The sequence below is a fragment of the Vigna umbellata genome, chromosome 11 (assembly GCF_029865625.1).
Source record: "Vigna umbellata cultivar VRB3 chromosome 11, Vumbellata_1.0, whole genome shotgun sequence".
Taxonomy (NCBI): domain Eukaryota; kingdom Viridiplantae; phylum Streptophyta; class Magnoliopsida; order Fabales; family Fabaceae; genus Vigna; species Vigna umbellata.
The window spans coordinates 7004971-7024934 of NC_142175.1; the positions used below are offsets into that span (position 1 = coordinate 7004971).

General features: G+C 32.0%; 1 protein-coding gene across 4 annotated transcripts in view; it reads left to right on the forward strand.

Moving 5' to 3' along the window:
• Nucleotides 1–19964, forward strand: part of LOC148190871 (uncharacterized) — a 40848-nt gene that overhangs the window by 9234 nt on the left and 11650 nt on the right. For 3 of the 4 annotated variants that reach the window (XR_015782859.1, XR_015782860.1, XM_088101621.1), the window contains exons 2-8: nt 4563–7624; nt 7712–7960; nt 8097–8816; nt 9011–9826; nt 10411–11043; nt 17860–18522; nt 18792–19535. Coding sequence is in view for 2 of the 4 variants with exons in the window: in XM_088101621.1 (XP_087957747.1) it covers nt 4601–7624; nt 7712–7960; nt 8097–8816; nt 9011–9826; nt 10411–11043; nt 17860–18522; nt 18792–19535 (6849 nt within the window). In the remaining 2 variants the exon portion in view is untranslated. Of the gene's footprint in view, nt 1–4562; nt 7625–7711; nt 7961–8096; nt 8817–9010; nt 9827–10410; nt 11044–17859; nt 18523–18791; nt 19536–19964 lie in introns of those variants that run through there. The other variant, XM_088101622.1, reaches the window with a different exon arrangement.

Sequence of the window (19964 nt, forward strand, 5' to 3'; positions counted from 1 at the left end):
CACACGCAAGGACAAAAATATGTCCCGTTCACAGACTTAGCATTTTGTTCAACGTATTGCAAGAACTCTGAAACACCCTTATCATATTCTTCACTGATGCGACTTTCATTCATCTAGCTTCAATCCATTCTATGTTCGTAAAATCATCAGTTTAAGTTTTTAACTCTCACAAGGTTAGGTCCTACCCATTCAAAAAAAATATTTTTCATAATTTGCTAAGACACGTGCAAAGAAGTCTGCATCATAAATTTGATAAGATTTCGACAATATTTCACATTAGTCTCTGAAATACACGAAATGAGAGTAGTCAACGATGACCACAATTAAATATGCATCCGGAGAACAACACAAATGCTGAACCGAAATTTTATCAATCTTATCCATAAACTCCAACTTACATGTTATTGCAAATTATGAAAATTAATTTTCTCAAACTATCCAATCGGACAATTCAAAATTTAACACAAACGATTAAAAGATTAATCGTTTGTGTTAAATTTCAAACGAGAACTAAGTGTCACTCAATGATTTGATTCTTATAATCTAACATGACAATTATAATAACACAACTAATACATGCATATTCAAAAGCCAATAACACATGCAAACCTTAAAGTAAAAAACATACATACACAAAACCCAATAACATGCATACAAAAAAATTATCCACGAAGAAGCTAACCTGAAAAGTAGATTCCAAATGAAATAGAGGGAAATCGAGGAGTGCACGACCTAAAACGTAGGCCAAAAACAGTCAAAAACGTCGCCCAAGAACACGTAAGAAATTGCACAGAAAACGATTTTTAATCGGTTCAAATCAAAGATATTTCATCACAGAACAATTTAATCGGATTAAAAGTAAATTTAAACGGTCCAAAACAGAGAAAACGCACCTGGAAATGCAATGCCACAAAGTGAAATCGCGGGGAAGATGTCGAACAGTGAGCATAACTCCTCACGGGTTTGCGTTTTAGTATAAATGGCACTGGACGTCCGGTACTGGAAGGCCCCGACGTTTATAATATTATAGACGTTGGGGCCATAACTAATATGACGTGTTTTGGATTTAAATATTGATATTCACGGGGGGTTTAGACGTCTGCTGGAGGGGCCCCGACGTGTATAATATTATAGACGTTGGGACCCCTCCACAACGAACGTTTAAGAGGCTGAAACAATTAACTCTTCAACTACCCTGTCAGTCGCTTAAACGTCCATTGTGGAGGGGCCCCGACGTGTATAATATTATACACGTCGGGGCCCCTCCAACGAACGTTTAAGAGGCTGAAGCAATTAACTCTTCAACCAACCTGTCAACTGCTTAAACGTCCGTTGTGGATGGGCCCCGACGTCTATAATATTATAGACGTTGGAGCCTTTCCCCAACGGACGTTTAAGAGGCTGAAACAATTAACTCTTCAACTAACTGTCAGCCGCTTAAACGTCCGTTGTGGAGGGCCCCGATGTCTATAATATTATAAACGTCGGAGTCCCTCCACAACGAACATCTACAGTCAAAATTATTTGCGAAAATGTCACCAATCAATTATTTACGTTGGTGTTTTCGTGGACGGACGTCTATTAGGTGACGTGAAAGGCAACTTTTGCACTAGTGAATGCGTACTAAGACAAAGTAAAAAAAAAAGTTTTTAGCCTGGATTATAGACCGGAGCAAAAAAAAATCCATATTTTGCTTTGGTTAAAAAAAAGGAAACACTAAATTGAAAATAAAAAAAAATGGGTCTATGACAGTGGTTATGAGAAGAACAAATGCCATAGAACATTTTTTTTCTTTGGTTTTACAAATAATAGAGGCAATAGACTATATTTGATATGATATAATTATTTATTTTTAAGAGTTTATGACAATGGATGTTAGAAGAATCGTTGTCATAGATCCATTTTTGCTTCAGTTATAAAAATAATCAAGGCCAAAAGTATTTTTTTAATATTTTTATATTGAATTAAATCAGAGAGCGTTTGAACCAAGTTTGCCTTCTTGGTGGTCGAAAGTAACATATAGTCTAGAAAACGAAGGAGTAAATGAGGAGTGTGTTTTGTTCATCTCCTGTTTGCATGTTATTCTCCAGCAACACATAGCTTCCAAAACCTATAATGACCACAATATTTCAAAATATAAACAAAAAGTATTAAGCTTTATCTTGAGAGGAAAAATCTGAAACAACCTAGGAATGAACTAAATGGGCACAATCAAAGAAAGGGTGTGGTTTACATGAGCCATTGTAGAATTTTTCATTGCCAAAATCACAAACCAGACCACTATCTACAATTGTGTACAAGAACCAAGGTATATTACACGAGTTAATATGTCAAATCTGCAATATTGTGCAAACACAAAAAAAAAAGACAATTGCGCTTACCACAACAACAAAGACAAATGAAGCGATGACGACAACAAGCAACAAACACAGCTAGACGACGACAAGGTGCGAAGCAGTGATGGCTACTAGGACATGAGGGTGGCCTTCAAGTTGAAAAATGAAGTCAATCGACGAGTGGAGTACGACACTCGTTCGCGAAGGAAGGAAGAAGAGAAATGTGAAATGGTAACTTACGTTTCTTTTGCGAACATAACTCTAGGCGATTCGTATGGTAGCGATTATTTGTAATAATCGAGACCATATGTCCTTCCCAAAAATTAAAAGAGAAAACACGTAACAATTTTGAAATTTTGATTAACCTTTTGGATCTTGGTTGTTTAAGGAATCGTTATAAAAAGTAACTACGATAGCAATTGTTCAAATAACCAAGGTTATATGTCCTTTCGAGAAAAAAAACATGTGGCAATTTTTGATTAACCTTTTTACCTTGGTTGTTTAGAAAACTGCCGCTGAAAGTAGATTTGACAATGATTGTTCAAATAACCGACACCATTGTCCTTCCCAAGAAAAAAGTGTCAATTTTGAAAATTTGATCAACTTTTTGGTCTCAATTGTTTAAGAGATTGCTGGAGAAAATAGATATGACACTAATTATTCAAATAACCAAAGTCATATATCTTATTCGATAAAAAAATAAAAAATAGCGAAATTTTTGAAAATTTTTGAAAATATTGACACACCTTTCAGTTTTTATTCTTAATTAACCAATGTAAAAAATGATATATGTTTCAGTTTTACAATCGAGACTTGTAAGTTCGTAAAATTTTAAAAAATGTCACCGAGTGGTTGCAATGTTGACATATTATCATACTCACCATCAAAATAACAAATTTCTATTGTTATAGAAAGGATCCTCCTTCACTTACCATTTGTTAATGCAAAGAAAGTCTTAAAAACGAAGAATTTTGCTTTGATACAAATATTAGAAGGATGTCAAAACGAACTCTTCGTGAAGGGCTATGTTAAAATTGGGAAAAACTAAGCTTTCATCATTTCATGCATGTGAATGAAAAGAATTTTAAGCTTTAAAAGAAATAGAAGCACGAACCTTTAGAATCAGAAACTAGTGCGACTACATTAATAATATACATATCAATTCAAAAAGGATGTAATATCCTAAAACAATCAATGTTGAAAGAGTTTGTTACAATAATCAGAGAAAAAAAATAAAGAAATCTACGATCGATGAAGGTGGGAAAATTGTACACCCAAGTTCTTTTTTCAACAAACTTTTAAACTCCTTTAAACTCTTGCGCCCAGTTATAATCAAACACTTCAAAATAAAAAGATTCTTATCAATTCCAACTTAAGCGAAAGTCTAACCTCGTTTAAGTAAAAATACATTTCTCTTTGATAGATTTGGAGGTGTCCTTTGCATGAATGATAAGTAAAAATATTGTTGGGTCTCTCGAGGAGGAGGTTCTCTATGGATTAGAGAAACACGAATAACATTTGAGCAAACTATGCTCTTTACCAAAAACCTTAAGACAATAAGTTAATGAGTCTTTCAATTTATGCTCTAGTTTCTCATTTGTATCCAATGTGGAACTTGAACTCACACTTAGATTCCAACATTTATTCCATGTTCTATATAATCTTCCTCACTTGCAAAGACTTTCACTCGTCTAAGTCTTAAGAAAACAATAGTGGAGAGCTCCCAAGTAGTATACAAATAGTCATTTTTAATATTTCAAAATAATACAAGCCATAATATGAACTCGTTAACATTCAGTTGGAGACGTGCAACAAATGGCAATACATAAAGGACTAATAGGGTAGAATATGAAGTGAAAACAGATTAATTATTAAGTCCATGGAGTTATTTCAAATCTTAAAATTTATAAAACTATTTTAAATATTTTTAATTCATTAAACATAAATAATTTAAAATTAAAACTGCAAAACAATCGTTTTAAAGTCTATAAAATATGACAAATATATCACTTAACCATTCAAAACTTGTAAAAGGTTTTTAAATACCAATCCAATACATTACAAACTTAATATTTTTTTTCCATGCTAGTGTTTAGCTTGTCTTTATAAATTGATTGATTTGATTTTAAGACATGTATTATGATTTTTTTTATTTATTAAACATTATCTTTTTTTCTCCAATACCGATTGATTAATATGTTTTCGTTTGACGTTTTGTTGGCAAAGAGATGTAGTTTGACTTGGTGAGATAATCCAGCTCCAAGATGGATTGTTTGGGGCCTTTTAACAAATCTATAGAAGAAGTTATTACTTTTGTATGGAAACATGGTGTTCGACATTTGAGTTACATTATCCATTATAACAAAAATGTTCTTGAACTTAAGGATAGTGTTAAAGGTCTTATATTTGAACAAGAGAGAATAGATCATGAATGTGATCAGGCTGCGAAAAATCTACAAAACATTGAAGGTAAGGTTTTTGAATGGATTCAAAAAGTGAGGGAAATCAGGACCACAGTGGAGGATTTTGAGAACAATAATGGCCACCAAAAGGCCCGATTCCTCAATTGTTATGTTTTTCCGTACTTGTGGAATAGACATAGGTTAGGAAGAAAAGCAAAAAAGTTTGAACTGGATGTTAAAAAGCTAATTGATGAGTCCCCCAAGTTTGATGAAATTTCTTACAGGCAAGATGTAGCATCTAATGATACCACATTGTATAATTATGGTTATGTAGAATTTGGTTCTACAAAATCCATAATGGAAAAAATAATGACTGAACTTAAAGATTCCTCTGTTAGAATGATTGGAATATATGGGCCAGGTGGTGTTGGTAAGAGCACTTTAATAAAAGAAATTGGAAGGAAAGCTAAAGACAGTAAGTTATTTGATTTGGTGGTTAAAGTGGAAATAACAGCCAACCCAAATCTACAAAAAATTCAAGAAGAAATGGCTTATGTGTTAGGATTACGATTGGAAGGGGAAGGTGAAAATGTGAGAGCTGATTGTCTACGAAGAAGGTTAAAGAAAGAAAAAGGGAACACCCTTTTAATCTTAGATGACCTTTGGGAAAAATTAGACCTAAACAAGCTAGGGATTCCACTTGATGACGACGACGACGATGATGATTTAAGTAATGAAAACAAGAATCTTAATCACCAAAAGTTGGAAAAAAACAGTGATAAAAAGGATCCTAGTCGCAAAGTATTGAAAACAGAAAAAATCCGTAGTGGTCAAAAAGGGTGCAAAATTTTGCTAACTTCACGGGATAAAAAAGTGTTGTGTGTTGACATGAATGTAAAGTCGACTTTTTTCCTGAAGGCATTGGATGAAAAAGATGCTTTGGTGTTGTTTCAAAAGTTGTCCGGTATACATAATAAAATGTCTGACTCTAAGCAAGAAATTGTGATGAAGTATTGTGCAGGGTTACCCATGGCAATAGTTTCAGTTGCAAGGGCATTAAGAAACACGAGTGAGTCAGTTTGGGAAGCTACAATAGAACAACTTAAAAAGCAATATTTGGTTGGAGAGCAAACACCAATGGATATTTCAGTGAAGGTGAGTTATGACCATCTTGAAAATGAAGAAATCAAGTCTATTTTCTTACTTTGTGCTCAAATGGGTCATCAACCACTAATTATGGACTTACTGAAATATTCTTTTGGGTTGGGTATACTTGAAGGGGTGTCCTCTATTTGGGAAGCTCGGGACATAATTAAGACATCAATCCAAAAGCTAAAAGACTCAGGCTTGCTGTTGGATGAAAGTTCTAATAATCATTTCAATATGCATGACATGGTTCGAGATGCTGCTTTGTCTATAGCACACAAGCATCACAATGTTTTTACTTTGAGAAATGGAAAACTTGATGATTGGCCCGAACTTGAAAGTTGCACTTCTATTTCTATATGCAACAGTGATATCATCGATGAGTTTCCTGCATTCATAAATTGTCCTCAACTTAAATTTTTCCAAATAGACACTAAAGATCCCTCTTTGAAAATACCTAAGGGTTTTTTTAGAGCAATGAAAAATATGAGAGTTTTAATAATGACTGGTTTTCATATGTCAAAATTACCATATTCAATTCAATGCCTGTTCAAACTCAGAATGCTTTGTTTGGAGCAATGTACTTTATTAGATTGCAACTTATCTATGGTAGGACAACTGAAAAAATTAAGAATTCTCAGCTTCTCTGGATCTCAACTTAAAAGTTTGCCAGCCAAGTTACAATGCATGGATAAGTTACGACTGCTAGACATTAGCGATTGTTCTAAATTGAACATTATTCCACCTAATCTTATATCGAGTTTGACGTGTTTGGAAGAGCTATATATAAGAAAAAGCTTGATCAAAGTGTTGGAGGAAGAAGAGACCAACAAAGGTCAAGATTTGTTTCTTTCTGAACTAAGGAATTTGCATCAATTGAAAGTGGTGGATTTAAGCATCTCATGTGTGTCACTTTTACCCAATCACTTGTTTTTTGACAGTTTAAAAGATTATAAGATTGTGATTGGACACTTTGAATCATTTTCTGTTGGAGAATTTAGGATGCCCGATAAGTTTGAAGCATTCCGAGTTTTGGCATTGCAACTGAAGGATTACATTGACATTCACTCACAAGAAAGTATAAAGTTCTTGTTTAAAACAGTACAAAGTTTGTTGTTGGGAAAGATAGCTGGTGTTGAAAATGTTGTCAATGACTTGAATATAGAAGGATTTCCAGATTTGAAACACTTATCCATCGTAAATAACAATGAAATAAAATATGTCAATTCAACAAAATTGTCTAATTATGCGAATGTTTTTCCAAATTTGGAATCTTTGCGTATTTACAATTTGGAGAATTTAGAGATGATATGTAATGGTCCAGTCACAGTTGCGTCATTTGATAAATTAAAAGCCATCAAAGTTGAGATGTGTTACCAATTGAAGAATCTCTTCTCCTTTAACATGATTAAATATCCTATTGGTGCAGAAATAAGTGAGATTTCTGAATGTAGTTCTTACATGAATAAATTTCTTACTAGTATAGAAATGATTGAGGTTTGTGAATGTGGATCATTAAAGGAGATCCTTCAAATACCAATGGATTACGGTAAGGTTGAGTTGCTTAAGTTGCACACTCTGTCACTTCAATCGTTACCAAAATTTACATGTTTCTATACCGAAGTGAAGAAGTCTTTCTGGCCACCTTTAACAGAGGCTCAAACTACAAATAGAGATGTCACAGAAAGTACTATTCAAGATGACCACAGTGAGCAGAAGCCTCTTTTTTCCGGTGAACTGGTATGTATATGACATTACACATTTTTCATATAATATTAAATAATTAGTTTAATGTGGTAAATATATTAATTGTGTATGTGTTTTCAGGTTGAAATTCCAAACTTAGAGAAATTGACTTTATCCTTACTCAACATTCGTAAGATATGGAACAACCAACACTCATCAAGTTCCTACTTTCAAAACTTGATAAAATTAGTAGTGAAAGATTGTGATAAATTGACATATCTATGTTCATCATCTATGGCTAGCAGTTTGAAGAAATTGAAAAGTCTTGTCATAAGTGGGTGTTGGAATATGGAGAAAATTTTTGAGATCGAAACAATTAGTGAAGACAAGGTGAGTATTGGTACAAATAAGTGAAATGTATGCAGTTAATTTAAATTTAAGTTTAAGGTTCTTTATCATATTCCACCTTGTGTATTTTTCATTTGGCTTCTATATGTAAAAATTGTTCATTTTTATTAAAATGCAGGTTTGTGTCTTCCCTAAGTTGGAGGAAATTTGTCTTAACCAAATGAATAGGCTAACAAATATATGGAAAACTGAAGTGAGTGTTGATTCTTTTTCTAGTCTCACTTTGGTGAAAATTGAAAACTGCAATAAATTGGACAATATTTTTCCTAGTCATATGGAAGGATGGTTTGAAAGTTTGATCAACGTGGAAGTTTCTAAATGCAAGTCTGTGAAAGAGATTTTTGAAATCAATGATTTGCAAGAAATAGATGAATTTGGTGGGATAGATACAAATTTGCAAGTTATTCTTCTTGAAAACCTCCCAAAGTTGAAGCAGTTGTGGAGCAAAGATCCAAATGGAATTCTCAACTTTCATAAGTTGCGGACCATAGAGGTATCTCATTGTGATGAACTAAGGAATTTGTTTCCAGCTTCTATGGCAAAGGATATATCAAATCTTGAACGCATGTCAGTATTGTATTGTGAAAAAATGGTGGAAATTGTTGCAAGTAAAGGTGCATCAGAAGTTAACAATGATCCATTAGTGTTTCCTGAACTAAGCTATGTGAGATTGTATTCACTATCAAACATCAAGCATTTCTACAAGGAGAGACATCTTATAAAGTGCCCAAATTTAAAGGAGTTCAGTGTGGTGAACTGTGTGAAGCTTAAAATATTTTCCGAAGAAATCAGTAGAATAACAAACAAAGAAGAAAGATGTATTTTCTCAGCTGAAGAGGTAAGCAATACTCCAATTTTCTCAAAGTTTAGGCAAAACGATGATAGTAAATTTTTTTATTATATGTTAGGTAGGGAATAGAAAATAACAAACAAAAGTAAATATAAAATCATAACAATTTGAAGGGGGTGCTGGAGGTATTTAGTTCATTCTTCATAGTATTTACTTCTCTTTCTTTTACTTTTATTGTTTAGGTATTGTCGAATTTGGAGTACATGGAAATTGACTTCAACCAAGCACAAAAATTACTACCCAACTATCAAATGCACAATCTAAAAGAGCTTAGTTTAAAAGATGTCACAAGTGTCGATCTTTTCAACCAGTTTTCGTACATAATGCCGAATCTAGAAAAGTTGAAATTGACTTCCTATTATCCAGATGAAGAGTCAGAGTCAAATGGAGACATTGCACACAAGAAAAGATTGGTGATCGTATTACAGTTGAAGGAACTAGTTTTGTTGTATTCAGATATAAAGGATCTAGGATTTGAACGATACCAAGTTCTCCAGAGACTAGAGGTTTTGAGCTTAGAAGATTGCGACGAATTGAAAACTTTAGCTCCTTCATCTGTATCGTTGAGTTACTTGACATATTTGGAACTAAAGTCATGTTACGGATTAAGAAACTTAATGGCATCCTCCACGGCCCAAAGCATGGTTCAACTTAAGACTATGAAGGTAATCAACTGTCTTAATTTAAAGGAAATAGTAAGCAATAAGAAAAACGAAGAAGGCAAAGTGAAGAAAATTGTATTCAGCAAATTGATCTCTATAGAACTTGTGAGGTTAAAGAACCTGGCAAGCTTTTGCAGTTACAAGGACTATGAATTTGAATTTCCATCACTGGAAATATTGATTATAAGAGAATGCATGAAGATGGTAAAATTCAGTGAGAGAGAGCCAATAGTACCAAAGTTAAAGGATGTATTTGGTGTGGAAGGAGATGAAAAAGCAAAATGGCAATGGGAAAGTGACTTGAATGCCACCAGACAAAAAGTTTTTAATGAAAAGGTATTTACTTCTGTGGAAAGAAAAAAAAATTAAAATTATATATCTTTAGATTATATATCTTTCCTTGAATATATATTTTTATATATTATTCGTATTTATATATATATATATATATATATATATATATATATATTATAAAGTTGATATTTTAAAATAAAAATTTCACAAACGGCTATGGTAATAAGTGAGTGATTTTTAATTTAAAATAATTTAATTTTTTTAAGGATGATATAAAACTGTTAATAAGTTTACTTATATATATTTTCATTGTTATCACTATGAGCTCTTTTAAATTAATAAATTTATTTTAGATATATAAGTATTTTAACAAATTTACAGTATTACATATAATACTTGTCTAAATATACAAGGAAAAACTAGTATTACTATCTATTTTATATTATATTAATAGGTATGTTAAAGTAAATGAGTATATTAAATTTAATTAATATCTACAAAATATTTACAATATTAGTTTGATAAAAAAAAGTAATGTTAAGGGTTAAATTTAAAAATAAAAAATAGTTAATCTAATTTTTATTTTAAAGGTAGAGAATTAATTCAATAATTTGTCTGATTCACAGGTGAGTTTCGCATATAGTGAAGATCTGGGGCTTGATGATTTTATTATAGAGCAACTATGGCATAGCAGTGATTGGGTGCGGCAAAAGAGCTTTGGGTATTTGAAAAAATTGAGTGCATGGGGATGTGATAGTCTAGTGCATATAATTCCATCTCATTTGCTTTCTTGCTTTCACAATCTGGAAGAGTTACAAGTAGTGGATTGCAAAGCTGCACAGGTCATCTTTAATGTCAGCGACGAGAACAGGGTGATGACAAAACCTTCCGGATTATTCCGTCTGAAAATATTGTCTTTATATGATCTACCAAAACTGACGCATATATGGGATAAGGATCCCGAGGGAATTATTGGCCTTCAACTCCTAAAGGAAATAACTGTTTGTTATTGTTGGAGTCTTAGAAGCTTGTTTCCAGCATCAGTGGCCAAGGATCTGACCAGACTTCAAGTGCTTGAAGTAAGAAAGTGTGAAAAATTGGCAGAAATATTTAAGGAATTGGAAGAGATATTTATGAAGAATGAAAGGAGTGGAGAAGAAGAAGGATCAACACAAGAGTCTGTATTTCATCGTCTCACCACATTGACGCTAGAAGAATTGCCAAGCCTCAAATACTCTATCCACTGCTCCAAAAAACAGGTAATTCTCACAACTTTGCCTTTATGACCACTCAAAATTAGTTTATATATATATATATATATATATATATATATATATATTAATGCTTATGGACACTATCTATTCTTACTCATATTCATTTCTTTTATAAAATATAAATTTCTTTTTGTTAATAGCTTGATTATCCGAGAAAAAAATTTACTGTTTAAAACAAAAAAGTTATATTAATAGCTTGATTACTTTAGAAAAAAAAATTACTCACTACTAAAAACGACTTTGACGTGGATGTTTTTCAAATTTAAACCTTGATAAAAACACTAATATTATATGGAAAGACGTAAATTAATGTTGAAAAAAAAAATATATTGATTGACGTTGGTAATTGTTTTGTTTTTACGTTAACTGACGTAAAAAATTATCCAATTTTTTACCTTAATTAAAGTAAAAAATTAATAATCTCCGACGTTAATCAATGTCTTTTTTTTTATTTTCTAACATCAATCAATTTTCTTTTGTTTTTTTAATAAATAGTGATACATTTCTATAACTTTACCAGCACCATAAAGAGAAAAAATAAAATGTAACTTAATTTTGACATTTTATATATTTAGAACTCAAGTATTAAATATGGACTATAAACAAAAACTAAGTGAATATACTATAGTGAATATATAATAATATTAACTTGGTATTTTTCGTTTTTGATAGTTATAGTTATTTTTTTGGTTGGAATATTTGTTTGATTACTCCTTATAACCCTTATAACCCTTATTTAAGAGAAAACCCCACGAACCCTTATTTTGGGTCTAGTGTGAACTTTAAAAATTATTTGAAAAGTTAACTACGACAGATTTTTAAACGATCATAACATTTAGTCTAGTTATTTAATTTGACAATATTATATATGTATTTGGAGTAGGAAAATATTTCCATTCACGTGGAATGTGGCTAGCTATTCTTCAAGGTTTTCTAGAAAAAATGTCATTTTTTATTGTTTTTCAATTTGTTTTATTTTTTCTATACTTTGTAAAAATATTTCATATACTTAGACATTGAATTTTGATCTACAATTTTTTGTGGGAGGTTTCTCATGATATTTTGGTGCTTTTAACAAATTTTCAAGTCCTTTGGAGTTATTTTGAATACACTCTCAATTTTACCCATAACAAGCAAGTTTGACAATATCAATATTAATAATACAACAAACAAGTTCAATAATATCAATATCAACAATACAACAAACAAGTTCAACCTTCTTCAAAATGAAAACGAAAACAAAAACAAACCTTCTTGAAGGTGTGTTCGTCAGAATAAAGTGTTGTCGCTAGTAAGGGAGAAAGGAGAACACATTTATGCTTCAAAGATTACCTGGGCACGAAACCAATCGGTCAAAACGAAAGAAAATCAATGTGCATTTGTATAAAATGAAAGAAAGATTACATGTGTTGGTCGTTGAAAGTTTCGTCCAAGAAAGGTTTGAGCATAGAAGAGGGTCTCGGACAAAGATAAAATGAATGAATTTTCAACCTCTTGCTCAAAATTTTAATGAATTCACTAACATATAACGTCTTAAAAGTGATATTCCGACTTCTTATAGCCTTTTGACGTTTGAAACTAAAACATTTGACGTCATACATGAGTACATTTTCACCTTTCCACCAAAGATTTTCATGAAATTTACCCAATATGATGTCAGAAATTCAGAATTCTGACGTCTAGCTAATAACCAATTGATGGCGGAAAAGTCTAAATTTTGACGTCCTACTTGAAGTTCTATAAACAAAAATGCCATCAACCATTTTTAATATTGGCTTTTTCATTTTTGACGTTGAACATAAGACGTTGAAGCCTTATTTTACACTAGTGACTGTTTAGAACAAAACAATTATATGATACCACAACCTCGTTTGCTAGTTGATCCAAATTCTTAATGTAGATAACTTTGTTAAATATTACATTCAAAAAGAAGCACAATTTTGTTAATGTGTCTTTAACGTTCTTAGGTAATATGCCCCAAATAGTTATTGGTAGAAGTTGATACATTAATACATGACAACCATGAGATTTTAAACGAAGTAATTTATAATCTTTCATAGATACAACTCGTTTAAAATTAGAAAAGTAACGGTGGAACTTTCACACCTTGTAAAAACTTACAAAAACTTCTCTTCTCTTCTCTTGTTTACACAATGTGTAATATATTGGAGGCAAATATGTCCATTTACCATGTAATATTGGGAATAATTGTTCTCTTATACCCATTTCAACTAGGTCCAAGCGAGCATTGAGACCATCTTTTGTCTTCCCTTGAATATTGAGGAGTATTCTGATAATACTGTCAAAAAAATTTCCCTCTATATGCATAACATATAAACAATATTTAACATCAAACAGCCTCCAATATGGGAAATTAAATAAAATTAATATCTTCTTCCATATGTTGGTTGAAGTGCCTTTTTTTTGCGTTTTTTCAAGAATAACCCCAATGTCATATACACACTCATATACTTGTGATCCACTTAAAACCATTGGAGCTAATTCATTTTCTTGAAACTCGTTAAATGTTTTCTTTGATTTCTTATATAGATGGTTTGTACTAAGAAACCTCTAATGTCCAAGGTATATTGTTTTCCTTTCATGTTGTAGTTGATGGTAACATGTTCCTTCTTCATATATAAGGCTTGCTTTATGACCCTCAGTGCTATAGCCACTTAAATTACAATAAGCTGAAAAATCGTTCATTGTACAAATAACATGACATGCAACTTGAACGAATCACCGGTGTACCCATCAAACATATCAACTCCTTCCACCCATATAACATCTCCAAATCTTCAACTAATAGGACTAAATAAATATCAGTGTCATTTTCTAGTTGTCTTGGACCTGAGATAATCAAGGATAACATCACATATTTGCGTTTAATGCACAACCACAAAGGTAAATTGTAAATCACTAACATCAAAGGACATGACTTATGTTTAATGATCAAGTTTCCATATGGATTCGTTGCATCTAAAGCAAGTCCAAACCTAATATTCCTTGAATCATTAAAGAAATTTGGGAACATGGAATCAATATTCTTTCATTGCGAACCATCTACCAGATGCCTCTAATTCCCATATTTTATACGTCTATCTGCCTCCAATACATGGAATTAATATTCTTCCATTGCATACCATCTATCAGATGCCTCAAATTCCCATATTTTATATGTGCATGCCATGTCATGAGTTTTGCATAATTTGGACGACTAAATCATTGTTTCAACTGTTGAACAAGAGGAAGACATCACAAGATTTTTGTAGGAGGACCCTTTAAAATACAAGAAAAGCGCTCGAAATTGGGGGAGGGGATTGCGAGAGAGCAGGGTTGAATAATTTTTTCAAAAAATATTTCATAAAACAATGCTTGTCAGCGATAGCAGGGGGTTAGATGGTCTGATATAAGCGTTAATTAAATGATTGTGTTAATAAGGTGTTTTAAGTAAACATTTCAAGTAAAGAGAATAATAATATAAAAGTTTTATAGTGGTTCACTCAACTTAAGCAACGTCCAACAATCTCCCTCAAGAATTGTTGAGAGGTTCCATTAATCTTATCCAAGATTACAACTGAGTTTAACCAATTTCTAGTTGAAAGTATATTATCACCACTCCTGGTCCCCTAGTCAATCCTGACTAGTCTGAGTATTCTAAACCACTCTTGGTTTCCCTAGTTAATTTTGACTAGTCCGAGTTTAACCACTCTTGGTATCCAAGTATTCTAACCACTCCTAATATCCCTTGTCAATCTTGACTAATATGAGTTTATCCATTCCTAGTTTTCAAGTATTACAACCACTCTTGGTTCCCTAGTCAATTCTGACTAGTACATATAGCTTAATACAATTGTTTCAATAAAAACATAATTAATGTTCAATTACAAATCAGGTTTGCATAACTCTCAAGGAGAGGATCAATATAATACAATACAATACAATATGTAACCATTTAAGATTCTTCCTCTTAGGTTGAAGAGCATAAGGCGATATATGCTTGAGGTAGAGTAGAGATAATGTTTAATGATCTTTCTTGAGCATATATTATCTTTCTTTCTCTCTATCTCTCTCTCTCTCTCCTTTTCTTTATTCTAGGTTCATTTTCCTCAATTTGAACAACTTCTTCTCTTTAGTGGATCTTTTTTATATAGCCTTCTTGAGAAATGACTGTTCGACATAGAGTTGACTTTTGGATAGACTTCATAGCCTTTTTAGGAAGTTGGTCAGACTTAGGTCTATGTTACAACGTGACAATACTTTATTAGTGCTTTCATTCAAATGTAGTTAATTTGCTCTTTTAGTGTAAAGCGTGAGGAAACATTTTAAGAATGTCTTCTTATCACTCAACACATTTTTGTCCTTTGTCGAACACTTATGAACAAAGCTTTTTTATTGACATTACCTGCACAGATAACTAGAACAAAACATGCAAGCAAAGAAACACATTTTTGTACAACATTAAATGTTTTAAACGTTTATGATTGTTAAGCACATTGTGTGTTCAAAGCATTTTGTCACATGTTAGCATGTTTTGATAAATGCATTGTACGGAGGAAAAAAATTTGGTATATGATCTTTTAAGCCTTTTCTTTCATAACGTCGTCTAGGCTCAAATATATCATTTAGCGATGCTTATCACAACTTGATGTTAATATGCCTTATCATTTTGTTCAAGTAGTATGCTGATTAGACATTTTGTTTGGAGTTTTATAGTGTTTGACACTCTTTATGTCATATGCCTTGAACATGTTTGAGATATCAGATAATTGTATATCTCCTAAAGACGTTTAGCGTGTTATTTTGATATCCTAGATAATGTTGTGTCACACTGTTAGTAGCTTTCCACATTTGTATGTTGAATTTTAAGCATGAACACTCAACTCAACATTTACATAGATTATGCTTCTTATGTATCAGATGTTGCTTTCATTTAGAAAAATTTACTTCAAGCATTGCATTCTTCATGTTTATCTTGTTTGATACACTGGATATATGGTTATATCTAATAGACACATGTGTCATCCAACATTATCCTTTAGTACATGTCATCATTAAACATTATATCTTATGATTAATATTTCGTTGAGTTTTTGTTTGTTAAACTTCAAAACACGAGTTGTTGGATAATCTAGTTTCTCTAGACGATCTTGTCTCAACACCTTTACTAATCACATTCAAATTTACCCTCTTTCTATTTGTATTGTGATACTTCACATTGTGGAGATTGATGTAACTTGGCAAACATGCTCTTGTATAAAACACAATCATTTGAGCATGCATGAATTCTTTTTATGCTCCATACCCACGTGACACAATATCTTCTTTGCATCATAATTGCATATTAGTAATGTGTTACTTTCACGAAGTATGTCACTCAACAACTCAAGCAATTATATAAAGCTTTTATTAGTCTACCCATTTCTTGCCTTCATATTGAACAATTTTAATACCACTAACAATCGAGTGTACTTAGTGCATTCTGGATACAAAATCTTTTTTGCATCACTACACAAGTTTTCATACACATGAGCAAATTGGAAAGAATCATATTCGACATCATCTATCATGTCCTCTTATCGATCACCCATTCCAAAATAAACTTCTTCTGCTTCTAGTTAAGGGTGAGTTATTGACATGCTTATTAATTCACCATGCCATGTCTACTTTGTGTGGATCTTTAGGAATTCATCACCTAGAATATACTCTCGAAAAACTTAAGTTAGTAGTTTTATCTCATTAAAACAATTAACACACAAGTAATTAAATCTTTCGTTAATTTTTGGATCATTCATCTTTGAAAATTCAAGTAATTGCTTCACTCCTCCACTTTCATATTCATTTGTGCGTATCAAATTTATCTAACTCTGATCCATTGTTTTTTGTAAAAACCAACACCTCTCCTTTTAGGTTGAGCTAAGAAACAAATAAACACAATTAAGAGTTTCCAATCTGTTGGACCGCCTATCTGGTTTGTAATAAAAGATTTTGTTTCATATAAAAAGAATGGGTTCATTCATTTCATGAATTTAAGTTCATAAACTCATTAGAGTTTATGAATTACCTTGAAATCATAACAAGTCATTCACATAATGCACGTTGCATACAAAGCTATCGTATAAAATGCACATAACTTAAGTTGTATTCATAACTTACCAAACTAAACTATTTTCTTCAATGCTTTCAGTTCACTCATTTCATGTGTTTAATTAAGATCATAAACTCGTTAGAGTTTATCACCTACCTTAAAATCATAACAAATCATTCACGTAATGCATCTGAGTTACAAAATTGATCGTATAAGCACACATCACCTAAGTTGTATTTACAACTTACCAAACTAAAATATTTCCTTCAATGCTTTCAGTTTGTTATTGTAAGCCCAGGGGACAAAAAGCTACAAGCTTAGTGGCTTGTCGCTAGCCTAAGGCTCAAAATGAACAATGATGATAGTGGTACTAACGACAACATAGTTTCCCTACAATTTGCATGTTGCCTCCAAGAAACCTGTAGCGAAAGACAATTGTGAAAGATAGACTCAATATACATTAAGGACCTCAACAAAGAGGAAAAATAACTACTTGTCAAACGGACCCTGAAACTAACACATTAATAGTCTATTTCTAAACTAAAACTCTTCAATTTCTAGTGTTCACAGTGAAGCTTGAAACTTATCTATCCAAAAATGCAACAGATATACATACTTTTAAGATTTAAATGTACATTCATAATTCATCTTAAAAGTTATCAGTTCAAACAAATTTGGATGTTATGAAAATCTAAATCTAATTTCTTTTGCAGGTGAGTACATCAAATTTGGGTGAGAGAGATATACAAGAGTTATGTCTTGGCTCACGACCCATCCCAAACTCCAACTTCAGTTTCTTGGAATCTCTAACTATGGATGGTTGCGATTTTTTATCATATGTAGTTCTACCATTCAGTTTGCTTCCTTTCTTAACTAGTTTGGAAACGTTAGAAGTTCGAAACTGTGATTCTGTCAAATCCATTTTTGATGTCAAATGTACATCACAAAGCAGAGATGTGACATCTATAGGGCAAACACTCCCTTTTTCTCTGAAGAAATTAACTATATCGAAACTGCCAAATCTGAAGAATGTTTGGAATGAAGATCCTCAAGTAATTGTAAGCATGAACCATTTACAAGAAGTTTGTGTTAAGAAATGTGAAGGCCTTACAAGTGTGTTTCCAGCATCAAAAGACAAATATCTTTTGAAACTTGAAAATCTAGTAGTGAAAGAATGTAAAGGATTGTTGACTATTTTTGCAGAGGATAATATAAATCCAAGAACAAAGCTAGAGCTTAAAATTTCATGTCCCTTTGTGAGATCATTGCAACTAAGGGATTTACCCAACTTGAAATATTTTTACTACAGCTCACTGTATTGTGACATTTTTACAGATCTAGAATCACATACCGAGAATCAAGTCGGTTCTGGAAAGGTATGTACTTACTGTTTTGTCACTTCCTCTTCGACTGTAAATTAAAGATAGAATCATCGGTTTCTATAATTGTTTGTCATTGTTTCATGAGTTGTACGAAATATTGCGAAAATTAAAATATGAAAATTTCACGTACAATGCCATCACGTGGCTAATTTGCCACCAACTATAACTTATTAGGAATCTGTCATATTTATGTCATTGTATACAAAAGAGATGGATCTCTAGTTATCAAAAAATAACATCCTTTTTCATGTGCTTTTTCTCAGCTAATCAAGTGTTTGAAATTGGGGGAAAGTGGAGTAGATATGATTTTGCAAGGAGAATTTAAGAGAAACATCCTACACAACATAAAAGCACTTACTCTCTGCTTGGGTTCGGATGTATTTCGATATAAAATTGTAGAACAGGTTCCTAATATAGAGAAACTTGTGGTGTGTGATGGCTCCTTCAAGAAGATGTTCTGTCGTGAAAGTCCTGATAATGTGTTACAGCAGCTGAAAGTATTACAGTTGGAGTCCCTTGAAGAGCTGGTTTCCATTGGGCTAGAGAACTCTTGGACGAATTCCTTTGTCAGAAACATCGAAACCTTTGAAGTCATTAGTTGTTGGAGTTTAAAAAACTTGGTAGCCTGCACAGTGTCTTTCTCCAATCTGACATATTTGAAAGTATATGGTTGCCATAGCTTATCATATTTGTTGACATCCTCAACAGCGAAGTGTTTGGGTAAACTCAAACGAATGGACATAAGACAGTGTAATTCAATGGAAGAGATAGTGTGTAAGGAAGATGGGGAGGAATCTGAGGATGAGATAATATTTCCGCAACTCAGTTGTTTGAATCTTAGAAGTTTATCAAAGCTCAAAAGGTTCTACAGAGGGAGTTTAGGTTTTCCATCCTTGGAGGAACTGTCAATAACGTATTGCGATGGGATGCTAACTTTTGATTTCGAAGAGGTTATTCCATTGGGAACCGAGCTCAACTCTGTATTGTGGGAGATATATCTGAGAAAGGTACGTGTTTAATATTTTTAATGATTCTTGTCTTTATAATATATAGTGATTTAATTTATCACTTTGCCATATATAGAAAAACATATAACCATAGGTTATATTATTATTCAATCATAATTTTTCCTTGTTTATTTTTTAAAAATAATTATCTTGAATCATATCTAATACTAGTAGAAAAATAAGAAATTATTACAATTTTTCAACTAACATTAGTTAATTTTAGTTTATGAAAGAATTTTTTTCTTATATATTTATTTATTCCTAAAAGAACTCATGACAGAATAATTTGTTGTATATAATTTAGTATTTACATAAAGTTGTTTTAAAGTTTATTAACAATAAACTATAAGTGATGGAAATTATTCAAAAATATGACATTGGAGGTATTAAATAATATGGGCACTATTCATCATCAACGGAGTTCTATTC